Below are 25,678 nucleotides of genomic sequence, written 5' to 3'. Positions count from 1 at the left end.
CGTTCAGCGCAATGCCTTGCCATTTGAACGCAAGGTTTTTTGAGGAAAGGAAATGGCGCAGTAATTCTCTGCCATCTCGGTGGACACCCGAACCGCACCGTAAAGCAAGGGAGGCCACCACCCGTTCAGCGCCAGAGATCACGTACGACAACGAAGTGTACGTGGCATTTATGTGCTTTTTGCAGGCGTTATTAGAAATCGGAAATTATAATTCCGTGCATTATCAAACGCACAGCGCGACTGATATCTTGATAAACATTGAGAAGGCACTGGCAGCAGTTATTTTTTGTGACTCGTTTGGAGACCAACCGTTGCTTGCATGCCGGTCGCGTAGGAGGGCTTAGAGAGTCTCGTTAAATCTCGTTAAGTCTCGTACGGTGCCCGGATGTTCTCGTTTCAGAGCCCGGATGACTGGAATTCAGTGCCCGGATGACTCGATTTCAGTGCCCGGATGACTCGATTTCAGTGCCCGGATGACTCGATTTCAGTGCCCGGATGACTCGATTTCAGTGCCCGGATGAGTGGATTTCAGTGCCCGGATGAGTGGATTTCAGTGCCCGGATGATGGCTCTCGGTCTCGGCGTGACGTCACCACACTGCCGACAACGGGGGCTAAAAGCATTTCATGCTTAATATTCAAATTATCCGAAAGTTTGCACTATCAAATGCCCCTCTCCATTTTCACCCCCCCCCCCCACTCCCCAAAAAAAAGGAAACCAATAAAACTGTTAGCATCACAGTAATTTGGCTTAGAGAAAACCTGAGTGATGGTCGTCTACTTTTGCGGTTAAAACTAAGTGGGAACGACGATCTTCCTCGGTGCCGTCAAACACCTGACTGCGTGCACACTGCAGGGAGTGTCGAAGCAGAACTGCTCTAAAATATTAGATAAAGGCCCCCGCGACCACCTTCACGGTGCAACGCGGTAGAAGCGGAGCCTCTTCACAAACGGCGTCGTGACATGCGAGGTGTCTCACATGCAACAACCGTGAACGGCACGTGACCAGCGCGCAGTTTCGGCGTGCCAAAAGAATGAAGGACCACACGCACGGAAGCGATGGAAACGGAGTCGGCACCTGAAATTCACCTGAATTGCAATAAGCCTTCTGAAAGAAGAATTGACGCAGGTTCGTAGCAATTCTGCCGAACCTTAATGCTGTGTGAAAGGTCCTTTTATTTTTATGTTTCGTTTTTGTTCCTGCTTTCTATTTTTGTTCATTTTTCTTTTCATGTTACTTCACTTTATTGTTGTTTTCTTATCTAATCATTTTTATTTTGTGCACCTCTGCTTCCCAAGGTCATGCCACATACCAACATGACCTTCAAAAAAGAATGAAAGAAAAATGCCACCGCATTCCCTCGGCACCAATCAGCATCATCAGCTTGACTACGCCCGCTGCAGGACAAAGGCACCTCCCATATCCATTCAATTAACCCGGTGCTGTGCCAGCTGGAGCCACCTAATCCCCACAAACTTTCTAATCTCATGCGCCCACCTAGGTAACTTTCTGCCGCCCCCTGCTACGCTTGCCTTCTCTTGGAATCCACTCCGTTAACCCTAAGGACCAGCGGCTATCTTCCCTTCTCATTTTCATGCCCTGCCCAAGAGCATTTCTTCTCCATTTCAACTAGGATGTCATTAACTCTCATTCGTTCCCTGACCCACTTCGCCCGCTCCCGATCTCTTCACGTTACACCTACCATTTTTCTTTCCATAGCTCGCTGCATTGTCCTCAATTTAAGATGAACCCTCTTTGTTAGCCTCCACATTTCTGCCCCGTAGGTGAGTACGGGTAAGATAGAGCTGTTCTATGCCATTTTTCTTGAAGGATAGTGGCAAGCTGCCATTCATGATATGAGAGTATCTGCCAGATACACTCCACGCCAATCTTGTTCTTATAGTTATACCACTTTGTAAGCCGGATCTACAGTCACTACCTGCCTTTGGTAACAGCAGTTCCTTTCTACTTCCAGTGCCTCGCTACCAATCATAAACTGATGTTTCCTTCCCAGACTGCTGAACATCACTTCAGTTTTCTGCACGTTAACTTCTGGACCCACCGTTCTGTTCTGCCTAACTCATTGACCACGCTTTGCAGCTCACCGCCTGAATGACACAGCAGGACAATGTCATCAGCGAAGTGCAGATTACTAAGATATATAGCATTAACTTTAATCCCGAGCTTTTACTAATCCACGTCTCTGAAAACCTCCTGTAAACAAGCAGTGAATAGCACTAGAGAAATTATGTCTCCCTGCCTGACATCCTTCCTTGTTGAAATTTTATTGCTGTCTTCATGGAGGACTATGGTGGTTGTATAACCGCTACAGATACCTTTCTTGCACCATATTTATCAGGATACCTACACCCTGCTTCCGCAATGGCTGCATGACTGCAAAGGTTTCGACCGAGCCAAATGCTTTCTTGTAATGTACGAAGACTATATATAGGGATTGGTTATATTCTGTGCATTCCTTAATCCCCTGATTGATAGTACGAATACGGTCTATTATCAAGTACCCTATGAAAGCCTGCTTGTTCCCCTGGTTGACAAAGTCAATTTATATGAAACCTTCAATCCACCTGTTACCTCTTATTTAACACAGCAGCTGACGTGCATCTTCTGCTGAAAATCATGCAAGCTGTTAACCTCACACCACCTGTCAAATGCTTTTGCTTCCGTAAAACGGAGCAAACGAAAAATACCCACTGCTTTGTGTTTTTGAAGCCTCACTGCGGATAAAAAGATTTCCTAAGCAGTGCACTACTTTTACTCTGAAGAGCATTGCCACACCTCTGGACTCCTTGCAGCTGGGCAATCTACGTGCCCACACGTTTCTGTGCATCCTCTTCTGGGGTCTAGGGCAAAGCTGCCTGTTGTATGGGCAATTAATGACCCAAAATGCACTTACCAAGACTGCACAGCTATGAAAATCAGGCAATGCTACCAATGCTAGCACATGATTACATGTGTCCCGTGCACCGATCTGTGAGCACTGAATACATCCCTCTCTGCCCATCAATCACTGTTGCTTCCCTTCACAGTTCAAGCAGTCGCTCCATCTGAAGGAAGTTTCAATGGTCCTGAAGGCCTTTAAGGAACAAAGACCAAAATTTGGTTGCACGTTTTCTTCTTTGCAATGATGCGTAAGACATTAGTATGCAGTACACGTATCATCACGTGGCACCACCGTGCGACCGTTAAATAATCTATACGACTGAATTTCCGATCTAGTGCTGTTTCGCTTTCAACAGCCCAAACAATGGCTGTGACATCAGAGCTGAGTACAGCTCACAGGAGACTTGAATAAAGTATGACATACTCGTACGTTTGCTGCTTCTTCATTTCTTGTCATTCCGGCTCTCGAGGTAGGCTGGCTTAAGCATTGCACTGAATAAAATCGATCATGTAGCAATTATATCAAAGAATGCTCAGTGTAACTTGCTCTCGACTTTGATCAAAAATGTGCAGGGAGCCCGTTCACACGTGCTGAGTGCTGTGACAGGCAGAAGCCTAATCGGTGGCCGCAAGTTGTCACGTGGTCTTATATTGTCTGAGTATCATGTATCCCTGGCACAGCCAAATAAAAGAGAACCTTCTTTCCACGCTTACCGGGAGCCGACGTTTCGACTTGTCTCTCCACCAAGCAAGGGAGGCACGGTGTCAGTTAGACGTCAAGGGAACAGAGCCTAAGTGATACCACGACTATGACAAAACACTCACCCAGGAAGCCTTCTTCGTCCTTGAAAGTCTTCTTCACCGACTTCATCACTCGCCGGCGCTTCTTCTGACTGCCCTGGGTGGCCGTGTCCGGAGAGGTGCTGGTCGAAACCTTGCTCCCAACACTGGCCGTCCTGCTGGACTCATCTGCAACAACACACGAGCAGACAGACGCCCTAATTGCTCACTGGTGGTGTACACTAGTAAGTTGCATAACATGACAGGGATGAGGAAGTGCCGGAAAGTTCAAAAAAGGAGCTTTTTTTTTAGGCTTCTTCATTTCGCATCGACGATGTCAAATTATGCAAGCACTGACGCTGTTGCACCATTTTCTTGAACCTCACAATAAGCATCCACTCCTCTAAACATGCTACAATGCACATATGTGAAAGCAGCTAGACATACGCCCCACCTACACCAGCTGGAAAGCCAATACCTGCGTATGTCATCTACACTGTTGACATGTTTCTTCCGCTCGGCTTTGTAGACAGAAGTTCCCCCCATCAACAAGCAGTCGGGTTCTGCAAGAACCTCCTGTCTGCCATGAACATCATGCAACAGAATGCTGCAACCATCAGCCCCTTCCTTGTGATAGAACATTCAGTGCAATGAATTTTGTGGAGTGAGCTGCATTCACTAAGGCTACCATAATCTTTGAACAAGTGTGCTTGCCAAATGCAATCTGCATGCCACGCCCAACAGAGAGTACAAAGTTTCCACTATGACCCCCAAAAGATGGCTGTCTGGAAATGTTGAATGGGTTATGATGGCAAAAAAAGGCTGTCTATATCATTAACACCATACACATGGGAGCAATCACTTTGACTGCGCTGAGAAAAAAAAAAAGTGTGCAAAACAATGTTCCATTCCCTGCTTGCTGCCAATGGATTTAATAAATACTGCAAAAGGTCGTCAATTCGAACTTCAGCAGTCTGAAAATGTTCAAGTTATTCAAAAGTTCAAATGATAAAAAAACCACCCACCGCAGGTTTTCTCGGTGCTCTGTGCACTGGCTGGAGTTGCTGTGGTCTGTGGGGTATCGTCCTCCTCGTCTTCAGAATCACTGCAATCACAAAGAGTGCCACGTAAGAAAGGATGATGGAACCCTACGTTACGCTACAGTAGTGCAACAAAGGATGTGAAAGCTAGGGAGTGTGCAAATATTGCAATTTTCAAACACGAATTGAATATGAAGAAAACAATGCCTTCAAATGCCAAATCAAATATCTCTTCAGTATGGACAGGACTTTCGGAAAGAGACAAATCGGCAAAAACCGTCCTTATCTTTTCTCAAATCGTGAAAGGTCTTTGATATGAAATTCAATATAACTACCTAGACTCACTCACTGCCCTAAAAAAAAAAAGAAAGAAAGAAAGACACACAGGACTGCCGTCGCATAACCACTAAAAAAGACCAGCTAATCCTCCAAAATGACTTAAGCAGAATTTAAGATTGGTATTCCATATGGCTAATGCAGCTCAACATTTCCAAGTGTAAGTACATGCAGGTAACACGCAAGCGCACCAATGTCAACTATGCATATTCATTGAACTCAACCACCCTTTCCAAAGTCGTTTCATACCGGTATCTACGAATTCATATCACCAACAACCTCACGTGGTCCGAGCACATTACGAAACTGGCCGCTGATGCTTCAAAATCACTCGGGTTTATGAGACGGCACCTTGGTTCTTCCCCACCTTCTATACGAAAACTAGCCTACAATACTTTCGTCCGCACTAAACTAGAATATGCCTCTCCTATTTGGAACCCACACCAAGCTTACTTAACTGACAGTCTAGAGGCTATTAGAAACCGTGCAGCCCGCTTTATTTCATCCGACTATCACACCCACTCTAGCGTTACAAATATAAAATTGTCTCTCGACATAGAGCCTCTGGTGCACAGGCGGAAAATTGCCCGTTTGTCATTGTTCCACAAACCATACCATTGTTTCCCTTCACTTCGCGACTCCATTTTGCTTCCGCCCCTCAGAACTTCGCGCCGTCTCTTCAACTCCATGAGCATTTTACGCGTGCACGGCTCCACTAACGCATTTAACAAGTCTTTTCTACCCGTTGCCATCGAAGAAGAATGGAATTACCCGAATGCATTGTCATCGAATGCGATCCATGTAAGTTCCGCCAATTGCTGCTGTCGCACTTAAAAACCTGATGTTGATTATTCTTCCCTTTGTGTTTTACTACCGTTTCATATATGTTTGGCCACTCTCTGTGATGGGTTCATGCACATTTTTTCTTTATATCCTGCCAGTATATGTATATGGCACTGATTGTGACCTGGCTGGTGTATTATTGTGATGTAACCCCCCCCCCCCCCCCCCTTATGTAATGCCCCACCATCCAGGGATCTTTAAGGGTCAATAAATGATGATGATGAAATGCCTGCTGTTCGATTAGACAACATAACAGAATGCAACTTGTAATGTGGTCATGCAGCTTAAGTGACAAAATGAAATCCGTGAACTGACACATCATGACTGGCAAATAAAAATAACATGATGAGCAGTAATACCTTATTAAGGGGGGACAGGGGTCTCGGAACTTTTTCTTTACTTTCAGATTAAATGCAATAAAAATGCACAGTCTTAATCAGTTTTTATGCGGATTTCAAAAAAGTAACTAATTTTTTGATATGCCACTTATGTTCCAAGATATTAGACATTTTCACTCCTTTGTTTGCAAAAACAACTAGGAAAAAACACTAATCAGGAAACTATTACTAACATGTGGCTAGATAGCACACACTACAAGGAATACAGTGTAGGAAGTGCTTTTTTGATTACGCACCAATATTAGTTATTTTACAACTTGCTGAAGTTCAGTGTAAGGAGGACTGGTTGACGAGCAGTTTAAGTTAGAGTGCACAAAAAACTAGCAAGCATAAATCAAGAAATCAGCTCCAAACAACTTACACTTTAATCATTTAGCAGCATGCTGCAACAAAAATTATTCCCTTATCTGCTCTAGATGGAAAAGAGAGGTTGGTTGGTTTGGTTGGTTTATGGGGTTTAACGTCCCAAAGCGACTCAGGCTATGAGGCACGCCATAGTGAATGGCTCTGGAAATTTTGACCACCTGGGGTTCCTTAACGTGCACTGACATCGCACAGTACACGGGCCTCTAGAATTTCGCCTCCAAAGAAATTCAACCGCTGCGGCCGGGATCAAACCCGCATCTTTCGGGTCAGCAGCCGAGCACCATAACCACTGAGCCACCGCGGCGGTAGATGGAAAAGAGAGGAAATACAGACCCAGGAAATGCATAAATTTGTAGATATGCAAAAGATAGACTGCAGATTTCGAAAATGCCATTTTAATCCAATCGATTTTTTCTCATTTTTCGGACCCTCAAGAACCATGCCCCAGCCCACTTTCTACATTTCTACAAATTTATGCATTCCCTGGGTCAGTATTTCCTCTGTATTTCCACTTCATAAGGCGCAATCGAGCTCATCTCTGTTTGTTTTTCCATGTTTTCTAAAAACACAAATTTCTCACTGTGTGCTAGTTTACGCGGAGGATATCTTTTGCACCTAGAGAACATAAAGAACTTTTGTTGCAGCATGCTTCTCAACAATTACGTAAGTATACACTGCTCGAAGCCGATTTCTCAATTTATGCTTGCTAATTTTTTGTGCATTTTAATTTAAACTGTTCATCAACCAGTCCTCCCTACACTACGGTACACCCGCTAACCTGGATGTGATAGCAGTATCCGTTCGACTATGACACCATTTGACTATGAGAAGTTTTGCAAGCCCTTTGCAATGAAGCAGGTGGCATGATGCATGCAGCTATCTGAGGAACGCACTGCCAGCATGTTGTGCACATGTTGCCACTGGAATGAATCCATGAAGTACCCGTGAACTGAGCGAGCCTTGTATTGAAATAAATGCCAAGTGCTTAACAAACAACCAGAAGCGCCACTGGGGCCAGCAACACTAGGTGCGGTGGTGCAATGCCCACCAAGGACATATGCCCCCCCCCCACACACACCTTTCTTGTTCACCCAAAGTGTTCAAACCTCCTTATGTCATGTCATCATCAGCATCATCAGCTTGACTACACCCACTGCAGGAAAAAGGATTCTCCCATGTCTCTCCAATTAACCCTGTCTTTTGCCAGTTGCGGCCACTGTATCCCCGCAAATTTCTTAACCTCATCAACCCACCTAACTTTCTGCCGCCCCCTGCTACGCTTGCCTTCTCTTGGAATCCACTCCGTTACCCTTGAGGACCAGTGGTCATCTTGCCTTCGCATTACATGCCCTGCTCCAGCCCACTTCTCCCCCTTGATTTCGACTAGGATGTCATTAACTCGCGTTTGTTCCCTCACCCACTCCGCCCTCTTCCGATCTCGCAACGTTACACCTATCATTTTCCTTTCCATAGCTCGCTGCGTTGTCCTTAACTTAAGCTGAACCCTTTTCATTAGCCTCCACGTTTCTAACCCATCTACCAATAACAAGCCGATCATTACTGGTGCCTTCTCAAAGGTAAAACGAACAGAATGCAGCGCTAGACAGCTTGCCTGATGACGTGCCGCCGTGATGGCTTCTTCCTCGTGGCGGACGACAGATCGGGAGAGTTGGGCACCTCTGTCTTGACCCTCTTCTTCTCGGGTGTGGCCGTCCTCTTGTCGGGACTCTTGTCAGCGCTCTTCCTCTTGGCGGTCTCCTTGGCAGAGGCTGTCTCAACCTTGACTGTTGAGCCACTGCTCTCCGCACTCTTCTTGTTCTCCGCCGGAGCCTTTTTAGCAGCGGAGGTGGTGCTTCCTGGAGAAAGAGGGCAACACGTGCAGCTGCATACGGCTTGAAATTCGCAGGGCAAGGGAGAGACAGAAAACGTACACATGGGAAGGAAAGGCAGAGTGGTTGGCCTGTAGGAGATGATCATTCTAACTTGCCACTCTATACAGCACTGTGGAAGCCGAGAAGAAGAGGCACGATCGATACTTTTCAAGGTAGGAAGAAAATCATGTACACAACTTGTCAACAAGTGGGCCAGTTCACAGCCCCTTGTTAAGTTCCCTGCTGCATATAAAAACCCGAGAAGAAACCTGGCAACACTATGTGCGTAGATTTGAGTCTGGTCACTCGCTAGTAATAATGCCTGCAATCAGTGTCTAGCTGTCCGGACAAGCCACGGCAGCAGCCAACAACTTTCATTCGGGCATCATTTGGGGCTAATGTGGAGAAACAGGAAGATGGAAGGCAGAGAGGTAATCAGTGGGGCTAATGAAAAGTACCAGTATGTGGTTTATACAGTCAGGACCTCCGTCAGAAGCAAGTGCCAAACAAGACTAACAGATTGTAAAACTCCTTGCAGCTTTTGGCCCAGTCTGCAATTACAGCGATAATGAATATGCGAGGGATTCCCTTGAAAATGAACAGTGCAGCCATCTCAACCGTAACCAAAAACTCTTTCCCCAATGAGAGTGCTGCCCAGATCGGCTTGGGCTGTAAGGGGACATGTGTCTGGGCATGCGTGCGTCTACGCAGTCAATCATGGCACGCAACAAGATGGTGATCGCATCGCATCGCGACCACACAGGTGAGCCAACCATAATGTCCAACAGGGTTGCCATGCAACAGCCTCCTGGCACCCACCAAATTTGATAAAGAACACGGCCTATTGCTGTCATTCTTTTGAGCCAAGAGTGAGCAAACAATTCAGTACTCTTTCTCTCTCTCGGAAGACATCCGATGGGTAGCACACCATGGCCAATGGAATTCAGCAGGTCGGGAGCAAGCCTGGAGCAGGAGTGGGCTACAGGTGACATGCGTGACTTTTGTTTAGAGCGCAGCTCTTAGGCACCCGTTCGCCGAGTTGAGCGGCGTGCCTCGTCGTAACTGAGCGCAGAGCCCAGTGGAGGAGGAAAGACTGTTCGTTTTTCAATGACATTCGAAAGATCGAATACTTTTAAAAACAACGAACAAGGCTTTATTTACAACTACATCAAAGAAACACTGGCCAGAGAGCATCGAAACGAGAGGCTCGCTTCTCCGGGATCGCTGAGTGTCTAATCACCGACCTTGACGAAGCAATCGCCCCTTCCACGCGAGCGCCCTCACACAACAACACCGCTTTCCCTCAGGGGGAGTAATGGACGCTCCCACCTTTTCTAGGAACGGGCCGAGGCGTCCTTCCCTCAGATACAGTAGGTGGCTCGTAGTGTTGTGCAGTGAACCCTTTGTGAGTTCATATATGGTTTTCTAGTTAAAAAAGGAAACGCTTTGCTTTTTTGAGCTCCTGAAGGCTTTAAAACCGATACTAAACAAACTTTAGGATTGTAACATGGCTAGTTTATTAGAAAAAAGTGGGACGTATATGTCCCATAGGCACATTTCGAGGCTCTCGGAGGTGGGACAACACTGTCCCGTTGTTTAGTGAAGGCACCATGCTGAGTTCACTTATGAACCTATTTAGTGTGAAAGGCACCGAAACAAGTGGCACACGGGAGCACCTTGCACACCCCACACACGAACTCTGTGCGGACCTCATTTCCTGTGGTGGAGCACCACCTGCACCTTCGCCTTGTGGGCATTTTTTGTGCATTGTGGCTCCTCCCTGTGAATCAGATTTCTTCCCAGACTCCAATCATTATCTGGCCGTTCTTTCGGCCCTCCTTGTTCTTCTGGAATGGTCCAGTTCTAGTGTAGTGCCTGAACATTTGTCTGTTTATGAGTTGCCGTCCTAGAGCAAGCCGGAACCACAAGTATGTTACATCATTGTTGGTGCTGTGCTGTATGAACGTATTGACGACAGAAGCATTGAAGAGAAAATAAAATACCCAATACCAGGACTTCTTGGAACACCTATCAGAAGTGTAGGCATTTCGCTTCTGGTCAAATATGTCCACGGCCCCCATCGGCATCTTGTAGTCTGCCAGTGCATTTGCCAGTGCATTTGTTGTAGTCTGCCAGTGCACAGTTCTTCTGTGGCTGCCAGATGACAGCCATAGAAGAACCATTGGCAAGCCTCCGAGATACTTCCACAGTTTCCATTGGACCATGAAAATTCGACAAAAGATGAACATCTTTAGTTTCATGCCGCTGAGAGGCTGTGACCTAATCTTTGGAGTGCCACAGGTATTCTCCTTTCTTTAGCTTGTCGTTTCGTTCCATTCCTCCGGCAAGTCCTTTCTGTTAGTGTGAACAGTCCCTGAGGCTCGGATGCCCCTCTCAGCAAGAGTTTCTATTAGTCGGGTGCAGGTGAAGTATCTGTCAAAGAATAGCTGCATTCCAGGAAGTACGTTCTCCGACAGAGAAAGCACGACATGCTCACCAAGGCTTTGATTGGCTGGTCTTTGTGTATTCTTCCCTTCATACACCCAAAATTTCCGCAAATAGCCCACCTTTGAGTCTGCCCGACACCAGACTTTATAACTTCTTTTTATCAGCTTCATTGGAAGGTACTGCTTCATACTAGGTGTCCCTTTGAAAGCGACAATGCTCTCATCAACTGCCCGGTGAGACGACGACGAGTATTCGTCCCGAAATTTCTTGTTGAGGGGACGCAGTTTAGCAAGCCTGTCGTAACCATCTTCCCGTCTCTTCTTTTATTTGCCCAGATCGTTTACACAAAAGGAGTTCATGATATACTGGAAGTGCTTGAAAGAAATCACTTTGGCGATTTCTTCGCAGTTGAAAAGGGAATCAAGCTCCAGTAATGATAAAAGTGATGTCGTGGTGACATGCTCATCAGAAGCAGCAAGCCAAAATAGGTGCCGAGCTCATCTCTTGTGTGCACCGCCCACTTCTTTGGGTATTTTGGTGCACCGGAATGGTTTGTGCGCTCTAAAATCATTTCGAACACTTCATCGTCGAAGTACAGAACAAAGCAGTCGACTGCGCGCACCACTGGCTTTGTTGAGAACCGAGGGTCCTATGATTTTGGAATCCATACGAGGATCTGCGGTTCATTTGTGCTCCAGTTGTTACCAACTTCCTCTTCTAGTACATCATCTACTTCATGATGAGGCTCGACTGTTTCCCGCTTGCTTTTTTTCCTTTTCCTTGAAATTGTTGGCTAGCATTTTTTTCGTTTGCCTGTTGATGGACCAGCTCAGTTGTCATCTTCGTCGGGATTCGAATCTGGTGGTGCAAGCTCTGGTACAAACTCGTCCTCGCTACTCAGTGTCCCGTCAGCACTCGTTTCAGACTCATCTGGAAGGCTGAAGAAGAGTCCCAGTGCCTCTTCGTGTGTGAGCGAGTCCACTGCAGATTCATAAAGCAAGAAATACTGAGAATGTATCAGCATTTGTAGTTGGAGTCAGTTAGGCCTAGCAAAATAAGCATACGCTTTCAGGGTATCCTGGCATTGATCTCACTATATCGCGCCCCTATGGCTCTGTTTTCAAAAAGCTCACACCAACGTATGCATTCAGCATTGCTCTAAATGGCCAAAAAAGGAAAATTTTACCATTCATGCCGAACTCTCGTGGATGGAGTCTTTCGGGAGCGAAAATTCTGAGTGCCACGATCAAACAAACACAATTTTCATTTTTACGAATCTGAAGTGCCACCTATGGAAGATCTTCAAAACGTCAGCAGGAAACATTTTCAGACATCCGCAGTAGATGGCAGCACAATACTGTTGAACTGCTTTTGACTGGCATCGGCTGCTAATGCGATTTGGTCAGAGTAAAAAGTGGGACCTATCTGTCCCGTTACCCCCAAAGGGTGAAGATATCTTGGGGGGGGGGCGTCACTGGCACGAAACCTTTAAGAAAGACAGCGATAGCGAAGAGAGCGTGAGGAGGAAAAAGGAGTCAGAGCCAGTGGCAGCTGCACTCAGCATGAGCTCTGTAGCTGCCACCTGACTACTACAGGAGCCACATGTCGCAGTGTGCCTGTACCTTAAACTTCTTTTTCTTCACACCAGGTGAGGCTGTTGACATCGAGATGAAGAACAAACAGACAAAAACAGATAAGCAAGCAAGCCACCTGCGCTCCGCGACCTCTTTTGCATGGTAAAAAAAAAACTGGCTGTGGCTTAGCTGGTTAAGCCTGGTAATTGCTAAGCAATACGATAGGTTCCGCTATTTTATTGGTTTCCCATGTACTGACACGGCTAATGACGCATAGCCAAGAATGACGACACACGTGTTACCAAGAATGACGACACACGTGTTACCAAACTCGTAACTTCTTCTCTTGCTTCTGACGTTGTTTCTACCGAAGATGTTGACCGTTTTCGTCAGGATGCATATTCAGCACGCCGCTTGGAAATTCGTTCTTCTGCCGTCTACGTAGCTCGCTGATGCTTCCTCTTTGCATTCTGCCGAAGTGTCTTGCTTGCTTGCGGCGGCATCTGACAGGCTTGACGAGAGGAGCGAACCGGCATTGGTGCCTACCAGCCTCGCGCTGCGATGGCGCGAGATGGGGTCCCATTTTTTTTACACAGATGGTATGACGTCACTCCGCGCGCAGCGCCCCTGGTGAGAGGAGCGGGAGTCAGGCCACGGCCGTGGCTATGCGCCGCGCAAGACGACGGTGTGAGATGGGGCCCCGTTTTTACACAGATGGTATGACGTCACTCTGCGCGCGGCGCCCCTGGTGAGAGGAGCGGGAGTCAGGCCACGGCTGCGGCTATGCACCGTGCAAGGCGACGGTGTGAGATTGGGCCCCGTTTTTACACAGATGGTATGACGTCACTCCGCGCGCGGCGCCCCTGGTGAGAGGAGCGGGAGTCAGGCTACGGCCGTGGCTATGCGCCGCGCAAGACGACGGTGTGAGATGGGGCCCCGTTTTTACACAGATGGTATGACGTCACTCCGCGCGCAGCGCCCCTGGTGAGAGGAGCGGGAGTCAGGCCACGGCTGCAGCTATGCACCGTGCAAGGCGACGGTGTGAGATGGGCCCCATTTTTACACAGATGGTATGACGTCACTCCGCGCACGGCGCCCCTGGTGAGAGAAGCGGGAGTCAGGCCACGGCCGTGGCTATGCACCGCGCAAGGCGGCGGTGTGAGATGGGGCCCCGTTTTTACACAGATGGTATGACGTCACTCCGCGCGCGGCGCCCCTGGTGAGAGGAGCGGGAGTCAGGCCACGGCTGCGGCTATGCGCCGCGCAAGACGACGGTGTGAGATGGGGCCCCATTTTTACACAGATGGTATGACGTCACTCCGCGCGCGGCGCCCCTGGTGAGAGGAGCGGGAGTCAGGCTACGGCCGTGGCTATGCGCCGCGCAAGACGACGGTGTGAGATGGGGCCCCGTTTTTACACAGATGGTATGACGTCACTCCGCGTGCAGCGCCCCTGGTGAGAGGAGCGGGAGTCAGGCCACGGCCGTGGCTATGCGCCGCGCGAGACGACGGTGTGAGATGGGGCCCCGTTTTTACACAGATGGTATGACGTCACTCCGCGCGCGGCGCCCCTGGTAAGAGGAGCGGGAGTCAGGCCACGGTCGTGGCTATGCGCTGCGCAAGGCGACAGTGTGAGATGGGGCCCCGTTTTTACACAGATGGTATGACGTCACTCCGCGCGCGGCGCCCCTGGTGAGAGGAGGGGGAGTCAGGCCATGGCCGTGGCTATGCGCCGCGCAAGACGACGGTGTGAGATGGGGCCCCGTTTTTACACAGATGGTATGACGTCACTCCGCACGCGGCGCCCCTGGTGAGAGGAGGGGGAGTCAGGCCATGGCCGTGGCTATGCGCCGCGCAAGACGACGGTGTGAGATGGGGCCCCGTTTTTACACAGATGGTATGACGCCACTCCGCGCGCGGCGCCCCTGGTGAGAGGAGCGGGAGTCAGGCCACGGCCATGGCTATGCGCCGCGCAAGGCGACGGTGTGAGATGGGGCCCCGTTTTTACACAGATGGTATGACGTCACTCCGTGCGCGGCGCCCCTGGTGAGAGGAGCGGGAGTCAGGCCACGGCCATGGCTATGCGCCGCGCAAGGCGACGGAGCGAGATGGGCCCCCGTTTTTACACAGATGGTATGACGTCACTCCCGCGCGCGGCACCCCTGGTGAGAGGAGCGAATTAGGCCGCCGTTGGTGCCTACCAGCCTCGCGCTGCGACGGTGTGAGATGGGGCCCCGTTTTTACACAGATGGTATGACGTCATGCCAAAGGTCAAGTGGTGCCTACCACCGCCTCGCGCTGGAACGGGCTGAGGTGGTAGCTAAAGTAGTATTGCTTCGCAATAAAAAGCGCTGGGCTGCCCAAGAGGCTCAGCAGCGGTGGCGTTAAGCCTCTTGGGGTTCAAATATACCACAACACCTGCGCTCAAATTTCACATTAGGGAGTTTCGTAATTGTCAGTGAAATTTTTATTCTACTAATATCCAAGAAGAACCTCAAAATTATTCCCTAAATTGAACATGCCTAAAGCTTTGCACTCAAAACTTTTGTGCTTCTGCACATTTTGTAATGTCATCTCTTTTGCTTTCTTCTTTGCATGACATGCACTGTATTTATCATTATTACTACATGTTATGTTTGTGTTTCATGTCCCTTCTGCCTGGGCCAATCTGGCCCGCAATACTGAAAAAAAAAAGTGGGGGTGGGGAGGGGGGGGGGGCAAAGCTCGAATACCTCCAGATCGGGATTTGGAGAAAGCAGCAGCCAGGTCATTCTGCTTGGGCTTGGGCTTGGCTTTGCTTGCAGCAGCCTTCTTATCCTGTGACGACAATAGCTGAACAAGAAACAAATGTAAGGTTTGTAACGTAACAACTCTGAAAAGGGGGAAATCCAAGAAAATGAATGTCGGTGCACTGAAGATGAGGCACGATACTCTATCCAGCAGCTGAAGCTAGAAAAAGGCTACTTAGGCACTAAAAATAGTGCTGCAGGTGCCAAGAACAGACATGAAAAACTGCACTTTCTGCCCAATATATGCGAAAACAGACGCAATAAATGCTCCCAGAAATGCAGCTGGTTTTGTATAAGACAGGCATCAGCTGTACCTGTGTGCTATGAAAACTGAAGGGGAAAGAAAGGGGAAAAGGGGAGGGGGGGGCTATTCACGGGGCTCCTGCCTCGTGGCTGTATGCACCAGTGACCAGCAGATACACCGCTTGTGAGAAAATACATTGTGCAGAACACGAAGATGGTACCAATATTTAACAGCCACACCTGTCACGTTAGCATGTCTCATGCAGAAGAGTGAGCACAGAAATACAAATAAAATTCTTGAACTGCACATGGCTCGCAGCTCTGGCTAAGCAAGAAGAAGAAATGAACACAAGATGCCTTTCAAGAAGGGCAGGCCATGCAATGTACCCCCTGCAATGACGGGCAAGCAGCACATGTCGTAGAAAGGAAGTGATCCCAATCTGTGATGTGCTAAAGGGAGCTGCCCCACAACGACAGAACCCACCAGACGAGAACACTGTAAAGGCTGTAACATTTACGAACTGTTGAAACACCAAAGCCACACGTGCCAATTTTGAGGGATTACACTACAGTTAATGGAACATTAGAAGTGGTACACTCTAGTGAACAATGGAAGTGAGCAGTATTTGCATACTGAACACAATGAGATCCAAAATTCGATTTAGCAGAGTCTTGAGCACTCTATCAGGGCAATACAACAGGTGTCACTGCTTTATAATAATTGTTACTCGTCTGCTTGAATGAAAAAGCAATAGCTTGGCACACTTCAATTCAACATGATTCGTTGCAGCATCTGCGATCACATTAAAATATGTATATTTTTTTAAAATTACAACCGCAACCAAGAGCTAACTGCGGAAACCAAGACACTTTATTCTGCTAGCTGTCTCATGTGAGGTGAGCCAAAAGAACTGGCGTACACCTGCCATCGTAAGTGCATAGGACAAGACCTTAGTGAAAAAATTTAACCTCTTAGCATCCACAGCACACCGAGTTACATTGAATGGCGCACATGCAAACTGCACACTCAGAACTGAGCTGCACATGCCAATTTCAGGCTGCAATGAAAAGAGCGATGAAATTAAATTTCTTCCCTGATAGTGCATTCCGTAAACACTTTACTGTGAATATACTATATGCTGTCAGAATAAAAAGTGCCCCTTACCGCTGGTGAGGGCTTCTCTGGCTTGGCTGGCTTACTGGGTGGGGGCTTGGACTCCTGCGAGGCAGTGTAATACAGGCACGCATCAAACGAAAGCACTTCAGGTAGGGAAAGATGATGCACAAAGAAAAGAAAAGGAAAAAATGATATGAACTTGGTTAGTGAGTAACGTTAGGACTATAAAAAAAACCACTGTCAGCTCGGAAATAGCTTTAATATAGCCCTGCAACAGGTGATACCTTGAACACACGCACACATGCAAAAAAAAAAAAAGCTATGCATAGTCATATCAGTCCTGTACAGGCATATCACATGTACATTTCAATTACCTACTTCGTATAGTTCTAACAATAACATTTTTGATGCAATGCAAATCATGTCGTTCACAACCTTACGCGACTACAAAATAGCTCTTATGGTTAATAATATTATAAATACCAACTACCTCTTACCTCTTGGTACATTCAGCATTCCTGTCCACAACACTAGACAAGCCAGTAATGGCAATTTTAATCTTCCTATTTGCCATAATGGGTACGGAGAAAGACGAATAGAATTTACAGGAGCGAAAATTTGGAACTCATTGCCAACTGAAATAAACCAAGCTGGGAATCTCAAACTGACATGCAAGAGACATTTTCTGGGAATCTAAGCAAGGCTACAAAATTAGTTTTTCTTCAATGTGTTTGTGACTGCTGACCAACATGTTATCTTGTATTGGACCGCTGACTACCCTCATTGGCTATCGGTCCAAATATCTGTCGATACATTTTATTTGTGTCACTCAATGAAAATTTCTTGATTCCGAAATGTAGCCAGACTGCTGCAGTTAAAAGTGCTTCTTCATGCTCCATACAAATCCTAAATATATCGACCCTCACTCAACTAAAATGCAGACTCAGGGTGAAACAGCAGTTTGACTGTGCCTAAGTTTATTCACTGCAGGAAAACAGACAACAGCAGGGTTGTTGCCACAGAGCCCGAAGATAGCTAGCTGGTTTATTAAGCACAGCTTGCAAATGTGCTGTTCATACGGAAAGCAGGCCAGTCTACAATGGATCCTCCTTACTTCATCTACTGCCTGGTTACTGCAGTTTGAACGAGAGTTGTGCGCGAAGCCAGAACCGACCATGCCCTTCCTCCTCACCTCAGAGTTGCGAGGGGGAGGCTTCGCTAGAGAGGCAGCTTTTCTCTCGGTCGTGGTACACACCCCGTTGAGGCGCTTGCCCGCTTCTCGCATCCTCTGCGCAGCCTCGCAATAGATGGGGCACACACTGCACACAAAAGCGAAGAACACACTGCCTGCAGGCAAACATTCATACAGCCGCAATTTCCGCATTTGAGACAACAATTTTAAAGAATTTCAGCAACAAAAACCCGTGTTACCAACAAAACTTTTAACAAATTTTATGGCGAACAAGCTGGGCAGGCGCTGTTTTGAAGAAGCTGGTAGTGTAGTAGATGTTTTTCCGATTACTGAAATGTTTGGTGCTGCTGGCTTGCGATATAAAAGGGCCAAACAAAAATAATACTGCGGGTAAAGCAATAAATAAATAAATAAATAAAACTGCAGTCATCTACAAAACTGGCAGCAAAAAAAAAAAAAAAACACGTTAGGCTATTCCTACTGTCCCAAGAAACAAGAACAAGAAACTATAGCAGGCATCGACATGGGTTCCTCCATCCCATTGTTCCTCAATATGTTCCGTACATAAACCGACACCTTTTGTAGAAAATATGGACCCAAGAGCCAAAGTCAAGCCACAAGTGCGTACAGAACAGTATAGATTTTCAGTATCTCTTCTCGTTAACCTGGACCCTACTCTACTTTCAAAATTTTAAAAATGAATTTTTGAAACCCTCAAAATTGGCAAATTACAGAAATTATCCACAAAAGGAATTAGGAGACGGAGCTCAATGCCTGAATCAAAGCTCTGCTTTTCATGAGCCACAGCAGCACAAAAAAAACAAAACCCCTCAGCTGTGTGACCACAGTTCAGCTGCAAAGTGACGACGTGATCATTACATTTGTCAGTGAGAAAGTAGCAGAGGTCAATAGTTTGTTAACCGCACATCATACATTAGCCAGCAGTACAGAGGTAAAGACACAAACAAGGATGCCTAATACCCATCATGTTTGCTTACTCAGAAACAGCAGGCTTCCAGTCAGTGACACCATCACTCAGTGGGCCATTTATGAAACAAACATTTCTTTCCTACAAACACATTATTGTATTTCATTTGAAAAGCAAGAGGCTGCAGACAGCTTGTATCAGAGATGACAAGCTTTCTTCTTGTATGCCACCTAGCAGGCAAAGGAATCTGGAGATACTGAGAAATCATCCGCTCTCAGCTTCCAGCTTTGAATGTAGAAAATTTAATGACAACCGGATAACATTTATTGTTTCCATGTGTCTGACAAAATTTAGAGGAAAATCCTGTCTATGCACGCATAACAGGTTCACCAGGGTTAAATGCTAGGCTTTCAAGTGCCATTTACACGAGTCAGCTGTCCAACAAGAGATCAAATAATTTTCCTTCAATCTATCTTCTACGGCCTGGTTCACATTCTGCAATTTTCACTTTCCAAAGCGGTGGTTTCCGTCTATCTGCGACAGGACGCTGTGTGACAAGTGATTACACTGGAGAAGTTGCCACGGTGGAGGCAAAGCTGTTTATATCAATCAAAACATGCAAAATATTGCCTTCCATCTAAAAGTACGCAGGATTACAACAACATCAACACATGTCATGTTGCATTACTGCCGCTTTAATCATGGGTTGTCTATGCAGACGTCAAGCAATCCATGTTGATCTGAACAAATTCACTGGGCATATGTTGCGTGTGAAAGCACTGCCCGAAAATCGCATGGTGACATCAGCGACTACGCTGAATATTTTCGTTCTAGCCGCTGAATGTGAAATGGGCCTAAGCCTTCACTTTGGCTTGCAGCCCTATTTAAACAGGCAAGTGCCACTGAAACAGGAGGAAAGAACAGCAACAGCAGCCAAGATACAGAATGCGAAGTTTCCACTCTGCGTGCCACCCACTCTGCTTGCATGAAGCTATTGTAAGCAGCAATTTCAGAAGCTCAAGCCAAGCCAAATACTGCAAGTCATTTCTGGACTGCAAGGCCACCATGCCTTTCGAAATGAAAGGTGGCTAAACCTAATGGTGGTGCGATTTGTTGATAAATGTCATAACCAAGGGCCATCTCAGTCGAGAGTCTAGCAGTTTCATTTCGTTTTGTTTCTCTCCTACTCGCCAAGAGCTCAAAAGGTTACGTCATAAAAATGACTTTACTCCACAAGTGTTGCACGAGGCTGTAAATGAAGGAGGAGAAGATTGGGGAACTATCAACTATGCCGGCAGTTTTTTTTTTTTTTTTTTTTACCGAAAAAACAATGGCAGCGTTACCAAAGTGTATTCTATCGGTCTAGTGTTGCTTCTTGTTTCTATTAATGCACATTCCCTTCCACTGTACCTTAAAACCTACCACCTTCGAGGCCCTCTAAAAAAATTAACAGTGGTTTGTGGTCAGATATCCTTCGGTTCTGACAGGCAAAGGGAAGCAAGCAAGGTGTGCCAACAAGAAGGGCTTCTATTTGGCTGTACTGGCCCCGACTGAAATTGTTGAGATAGTTACCGTCTAAGCTTGGAAACTAAAATGGCAGCCCCCTACCAGAAGAAGGTCACAATGCAAACAGGCGCCTTACCTCAGCTCGACAGCACATGTTGCTGCTTCTGTCAGCTTGTCTGCAGAGTCCTGCAAGGGAGACAGAAGACTGACACAGAGGCCTTGGGTTGCACACGCTCGCATACGTAAACGCCAGATACAAATCTCAGAAAAAATTCAGGGGGGGCACTTTGCTGACCCAAAGTGCGGTGAGGCGAAAGCCTTTAGCGTGGTGTTGCTGCTTGTGTCACTGATGCGTTGTTAAGATGTTAGTTAAGTACACAATTTTTTGTGAATACTAAATGGTGGAGACATATTGGAGGGCGTTTGGGAGGCATCCGTCTGATTTGACACCTTTCTGCAAACACTCTCCAGCGTCCTAGACAAGGAGAACTACATATGCGTTGGCAGGAAGTAGCGCAGCCATTAGCACACTCGGCTGCAGAGCGGAAGGATGCTGGTTCGAATCCCATCGTGCACAAAGATTTTTTTTCTGGTCTGACTAGAAAAGCGTGACACCTCTGCTGACAACCTTCTGTCAACAACGATGAGGCATTAAAGGTTTTTGCCTTAAAATATTGTTTGCCAAACTATTTAATAGGTTGTACTCAATTCTTACTGACAGATAGGACTTTCGTTTGCATGCTACGTTTCCCAGCAGCTGAGCACGCCATCCGTGCAAAAAATTTGGAGACGTGGTATTGACTGTCAAGCAGTGGCATTCATAAGGGACTCCAGTTTGCTTTGTACTGAGAGTATACTTAGCTGGGACAGCCAGTACCACCCTCGCCGCACGTGACATTGAAAACTGCCACTCACAGAGTGGAGCCCAAAGAGCGGGTGTGTCAGCAAGAGTTCATTTTTCATGAACCCACACCGTTTCTCTGTGAGGTTGGAGACAGTGGGGATCATGCAAAAAGAAAAAACTCTCATCTGCTCCCTTTTGCTCTACGCTGTTTTGAAATGGCCATTTTAGTAAATTTCAACTCCTCGGAAATTCACCGAGGAAACAACAAGGGATAAGAAGATCCCTTGTTGCTGGTGCAAGACCATTTACACGAGTACCCATTTTGTGCATGCTGTGTGACTGGCAAACGTAACGTTCTTTTTCGCTGAAACTTCTTGCTGAAACAATCGTGCATTGCCCTGTACAGCGGCAGCCTATACACTACGAAATGCAGAGCAGTCAATTGTTTGAAAAGATACTCTTCAAAAGAGGCAAACAAAAGCACAGAAAAAGAGGGCACAGTTCGCAGAGAACCAGCACAATGGCAATGAAGCCAAGAGGAGAAGACGGGACGAGACACACGTTCATGCTCATGTTCAAAGGGCGCAGAAGCGAGCCACAGTATATCCTGAAAAATGGCCTTTAACAAGGAGAGAAAAGTATTTCTAGTGCAGATGATTTAACCACCAAAACTGTTGTCCAGAGAGTCCACATGACATATGACACCTGCACTTTTTTTAATAAGGCAAGTTTAACTTCTTTTTCTTTAATTAGGCATATGTGTGTTGATACAAACATGATCATTACATGTTTGCGACCTCCTCTGACTGATTTGCAATGCACAGCTCTCCAGTCTTTTAGTAAGATCACACAAAATGTCGTTCGACCTCTCATGACGGACCTCAGCGGTGAAACAAACAAGATTACGAGCATGTGTGCGGAGTGCTTATTGCAAGTAGAAGCGACATCTGCAACTTGGCTGTTCTGCTGACGCAATACAACCGCTCCTGTCTGTACAAGCACTGGCGTTTTGTCACATTAGGTTGTGTCATGTCACGTCATATCCCCAAAGGATTTTTGAGAACATAATGGATGTGTTCATTACCAAGCCAATGTACTGGCAAAATTTTGTCTTCCGACGAACAAAACAGTGGGTGAGTTTATTAAGTGAACAATGTGCAACAATACTGGAAAGTGATCTCCTTGTGCAAAAGAGACAGCTTTCATTCGACAAACTTTGATTTGAATGCAAGGTAGTATTGCAGTTTCGGCCCTTAATAAACAGCCCTTTGAAATTCAGAACAGTGGCTGTCACTCACCAGCCTACCCATTGGTAGCAATCCTGCCCCTTAAACAGCCCCCCCCCCCCCCCCCCTTCCCCCCGCCTTAGTCAGGCATGGTTTTAATGGTCCAAGCGACATCAGCTCCAGTGCACATGCTTCCCCACACAGTTGATGACAAACACAGCTTAGGCAAAGAACACTGTGCAATGTAAGTACAACCATGCTTACTCCCTCCAAAAACATAACTTAAACTTGACTTCAATTACTCCATAGTAAATGACACAGCGCCAGGCCTGAAACGCCTTTTTTGAAAATAACCGCATTCAGCTCCTTTTTTATCAAGTGCACTACAACACAAAACGCTTGAGACCAACTGTAAGACAATGTGTGACAGAAGAAGCCAAGCTTTCACATGGTGTACACAAGCCAGCACTTTTATCATGGTGGTATGAGTCAACTAGGGTGGGAGAGAGACCAGAGGCCTGCCACCTTGAGTGGTGTAGAAAACACAAACAAAAAAAGTGCCCTTCCCCTCTTTTAGGAATGCATCACACTATCATACGCTGAGCAGTGCCTGAAAATTTCAACAGAGTCACAGGACACTGCCACAGTGCTCCATCCACCAGCACAGGCTTTCAGAAAGGAAGACCAACAACAAAACCCACGAACCTCTCAGCCAACCACTGAATCATACCTTGATACCTAAGACAATAAAAACTCCACCACGAAATAAGCCCAAATGGAGTTTATTTAAGCCTACAATTCAAGACTGCGAAGCCTGCGCTTCGTCCAGTCTTGTCTCGTGTTGTGATTGTAATACTCAGCGCATTTGTACTACACCTGCAGTTCAGTCTGGAAGCCTTTGCATAGCATGACTTACCTCTAGGTTTGAAGGTTGGGCACTAAATGAATGAACTCCAGTCAGGGCAGTAAGGTCCTTCTTTGCTTCACGAACACACTGGTTGGTTGTCAAGATGATACGGTACACCTACAGCCAGAAAATGAAAAAAAAAAAGTAATGGCACTCTTATTTCCAGCAATTCTCAATGTAAGTGTGAAAGGAACGACTGCACCTGCATTTCCTTGTTAGCATTTACCTGACCCATTCACAGTTCTCCTGCACACGACTATGTACAGTCATGAGCAGTCTTGTCTAGAGCACTCAAGTGATGCTCTGTGGCTCAAATGAAGCGAAATATTGAAGCTCATACTCGGTTTCACACAGAATGCTTGCCCTCAAACAAATGCTCATAGACCTGCCAAGGTGACTCAGTCGCTTTGGCATTCAGCCGCTGATCCCGAGATTGTGGGTTTGATCCTCGCTGTAGTGGCCGTATTTCATTGTAGGTGAAATATAAAAACGCCCATGTGCTGTGCGATGTCAATCCACATTAAAGAACCCCAGGTGGTCGAAATTAATCTGCTGTCTTCCACTACAGCGTTCCTCATCGCCTATGAGTCATTTTGGGACTTAAAACCCCATATACGAATATCAATACCTAAACTTTATAGACATTCAAACTGCAATGTTACAATCACCAACCAGTGACAGAGCAGCTGAGCCAAGATTTCCACAGCGTACCACTACAGTGCTCCATACAAGCCTGCCTATGACTGTACGTTTGTGCACGCTAAGGCAAAGAGTATTAAATCATAAATGAATTAAGAAAGAACATTATCCTGGTCCCAACCAGAACACTACAATTTTTTTTCCTCAAAACCAAAAGCGCAAAAGATGTTTTAAGATTCATGGGGGTTTAACGACCCAAGGCGACACGGACTATGAGGGACGCCATAGTGAAGGGCCCCGGAAATTACGACCACCTGGGGTTCTTTAACGTGCACTGACATCGCACAGTACATGGGCCTCTAGGATTTTGCCTCCATAGAAATTTAACCACCATGGCCGGGATCGAACCCGCAGCAGCCGGGTCAGCAGCCGAGCGCCATAACCATTGAGCCACCGCGGTGGCAAAAGAGCAAAAGAGTGGTAACTGTGTTCAGTTTAAGCTGATTACCTTTTGCAGCACCTTTTATTCGTGCACCAGCTGTATGTATGATATGAAGCAAACAATCTACCAAAACGTAATCTGTGTTGGTGATCTGCTGTCATGAAAATAACAGCCACATGTAGTTGGTTCTCGAAGTAGTTTACCAAAAGCAGGCCATTTTGTAATAATATTTGTTGTGGCTTAGACGAATCAAGTCCATGTGCAAAATGACGAATTTCCCAAAACATACGGTTAGTTCTGACCACACCTCTGACCTACAGAACATCATGCGGCATCACCTTGAGACATCTTTGGGCTGAGATGGTGAATTCATAAAGTAAAATTATCGCTAACAATACCTAACGTACATCTATACATTGTTCTGTAGCGTTAAGACTGAATTATCTCGTAGGAAGGCAAAAATACACAGTACCCTTCTAGTCATGCATCAAAACCTCTGACCTTACGAGTATTTGCTAAGGGTTCAGAACTTATATGGGCTCGCGAAACCCCACGATTTTCATTTCTTCAGCTCTCGCTGCTTCGATGCAGGCTGACAAACACCCCCCCAACCACACAAGCAAGATTCGAAAACAAACAACACAAGCAAAAAACAATGATCGACTTCATGACCTATGCGGTGCAATTAGAGCGCAACGCCGGTTTTAATCGTTACGTATTAGCAGAGTTGAAAATTTACAAACCTTGTCTTGCTTTCCGGTAACAATAGAGTGCCCGCTAACATTGGTTCCATCGGCTTCTTGCTCGTTCGTGAACTCCTTCAGGTACCTTTGCAGTCAAAAAGAACGACAAGCGAGGTGCTGATCACGCAACTAGTTGACAGTTGAAAAGCTACATTTGGCAGCAAGGTCGCAGTGAGGGCCGCTCACCCTTTGGCAGCATTTGTATGGAGAACAAACTTCGACGCGAGCCACTTGTAAGTCACCTAGAAAAAATAAATAAACAAAACAGCTGAGCAACTCGTAAAAATAAGTGTCAACCGGTGTGCAATCCATGCATCGCATTGGTGACGAAACCGACGACGCCAGTTAACGCTGAGCGGTGTCCGCAGCTAATTCAGCGATCGACACGAATCAGTGCCAACAACTTACCACATGACGATCGTAGACTACTTCGCTTTCAAGTGCTTCGCGCAAGCTAGAATCCATCGCACGAAGTTTTCGCTTGTTTCCAGCGAACGCGTATTTACATTCGCAATCCTCAAAGCGCGCGTAAAGGTTCTGGCAGCAA

At 46.6% G+C, this 25,678-nt stretch overlaps 1 protein-coding gene across 3 annotated transcripts in view; it reads right to left on the bottom strand.

Annotated features, from left to right (window-relative positions):
- Positions 1-25,678, bottom strand: part of LOC149370262 (uncharacterized) — a 58,128-nt gene extending 32,450 nt beyond the window's left edge. For 2 of the 3 annotated variants that reach the window (XM_089561003.1, XM_089560986.1), the window contains exons 1-11: positions 25,540-25,678; positions 25,318-25,373; positions 25,132-25,216; positions 23,317-23,424; positions 20,467-20,516; positions 17,897-18,023; positions 16,753-16,806; positions 15,288-15,387; positions 8,276-8,519; positions 4,706-4,785; positions 3,726-3,869 (exon numbers count right to left, since the gene is read on the bottom strand). In XM_089561003.1, the coding sequence (XP_089417129.1) occupies positions 3,726-3,869; positions 4,706-4,785; positions 8,276-8,519; positions 15,288-15,387; positions 16,753-16,806; positions 17,897-18,023; positions 20,467-20,516; positions 23,317-23,424; positions 25,132-25,216; positions 25,318-25,373; positions 25,540-25,596 (1,105 nt within the window). In that variant the 5' untranslated portion in view covers positions 25,597-25,678. The remainder of the gene's footprint in view (positions 1-3,725; positions 3,870-4,705; positions 4,786-8,275; positions 8,520-15,287; positions 15,388-16,752; positions 16,807-17,896; positions 18,024-20,466; positions 20,517-23,316; positions 23,425-25,131; positions 25,217-25,317; positions 25,374-25,539) is intronic. The other variant, XM_089560994.1, reaches the window with a different exon arrangement.

The sequence above is a fragment of the Amblyomma mixtum genome, chromosome 1 (genome assembly GCF_055824585.1).
Source record: "Amblyomma mixtum isolate Tamu chromosome 1, ASM5582458v1, whole genome shotgun sequence".
In the NCBI taxonomy this organism is placed as follows: domain Eukaryota; kingdom Metazoa; phylum Arthropoda; class Arachnida; order Ixodida; family Ixodidae; genus Amblyomma; species Amblyomma mixtum.
The sequence above is the reverse complement of the archived record's forward strand: the minus strand, read 5'-3'. Positions and strand labels throughout refer to the sequence as shown.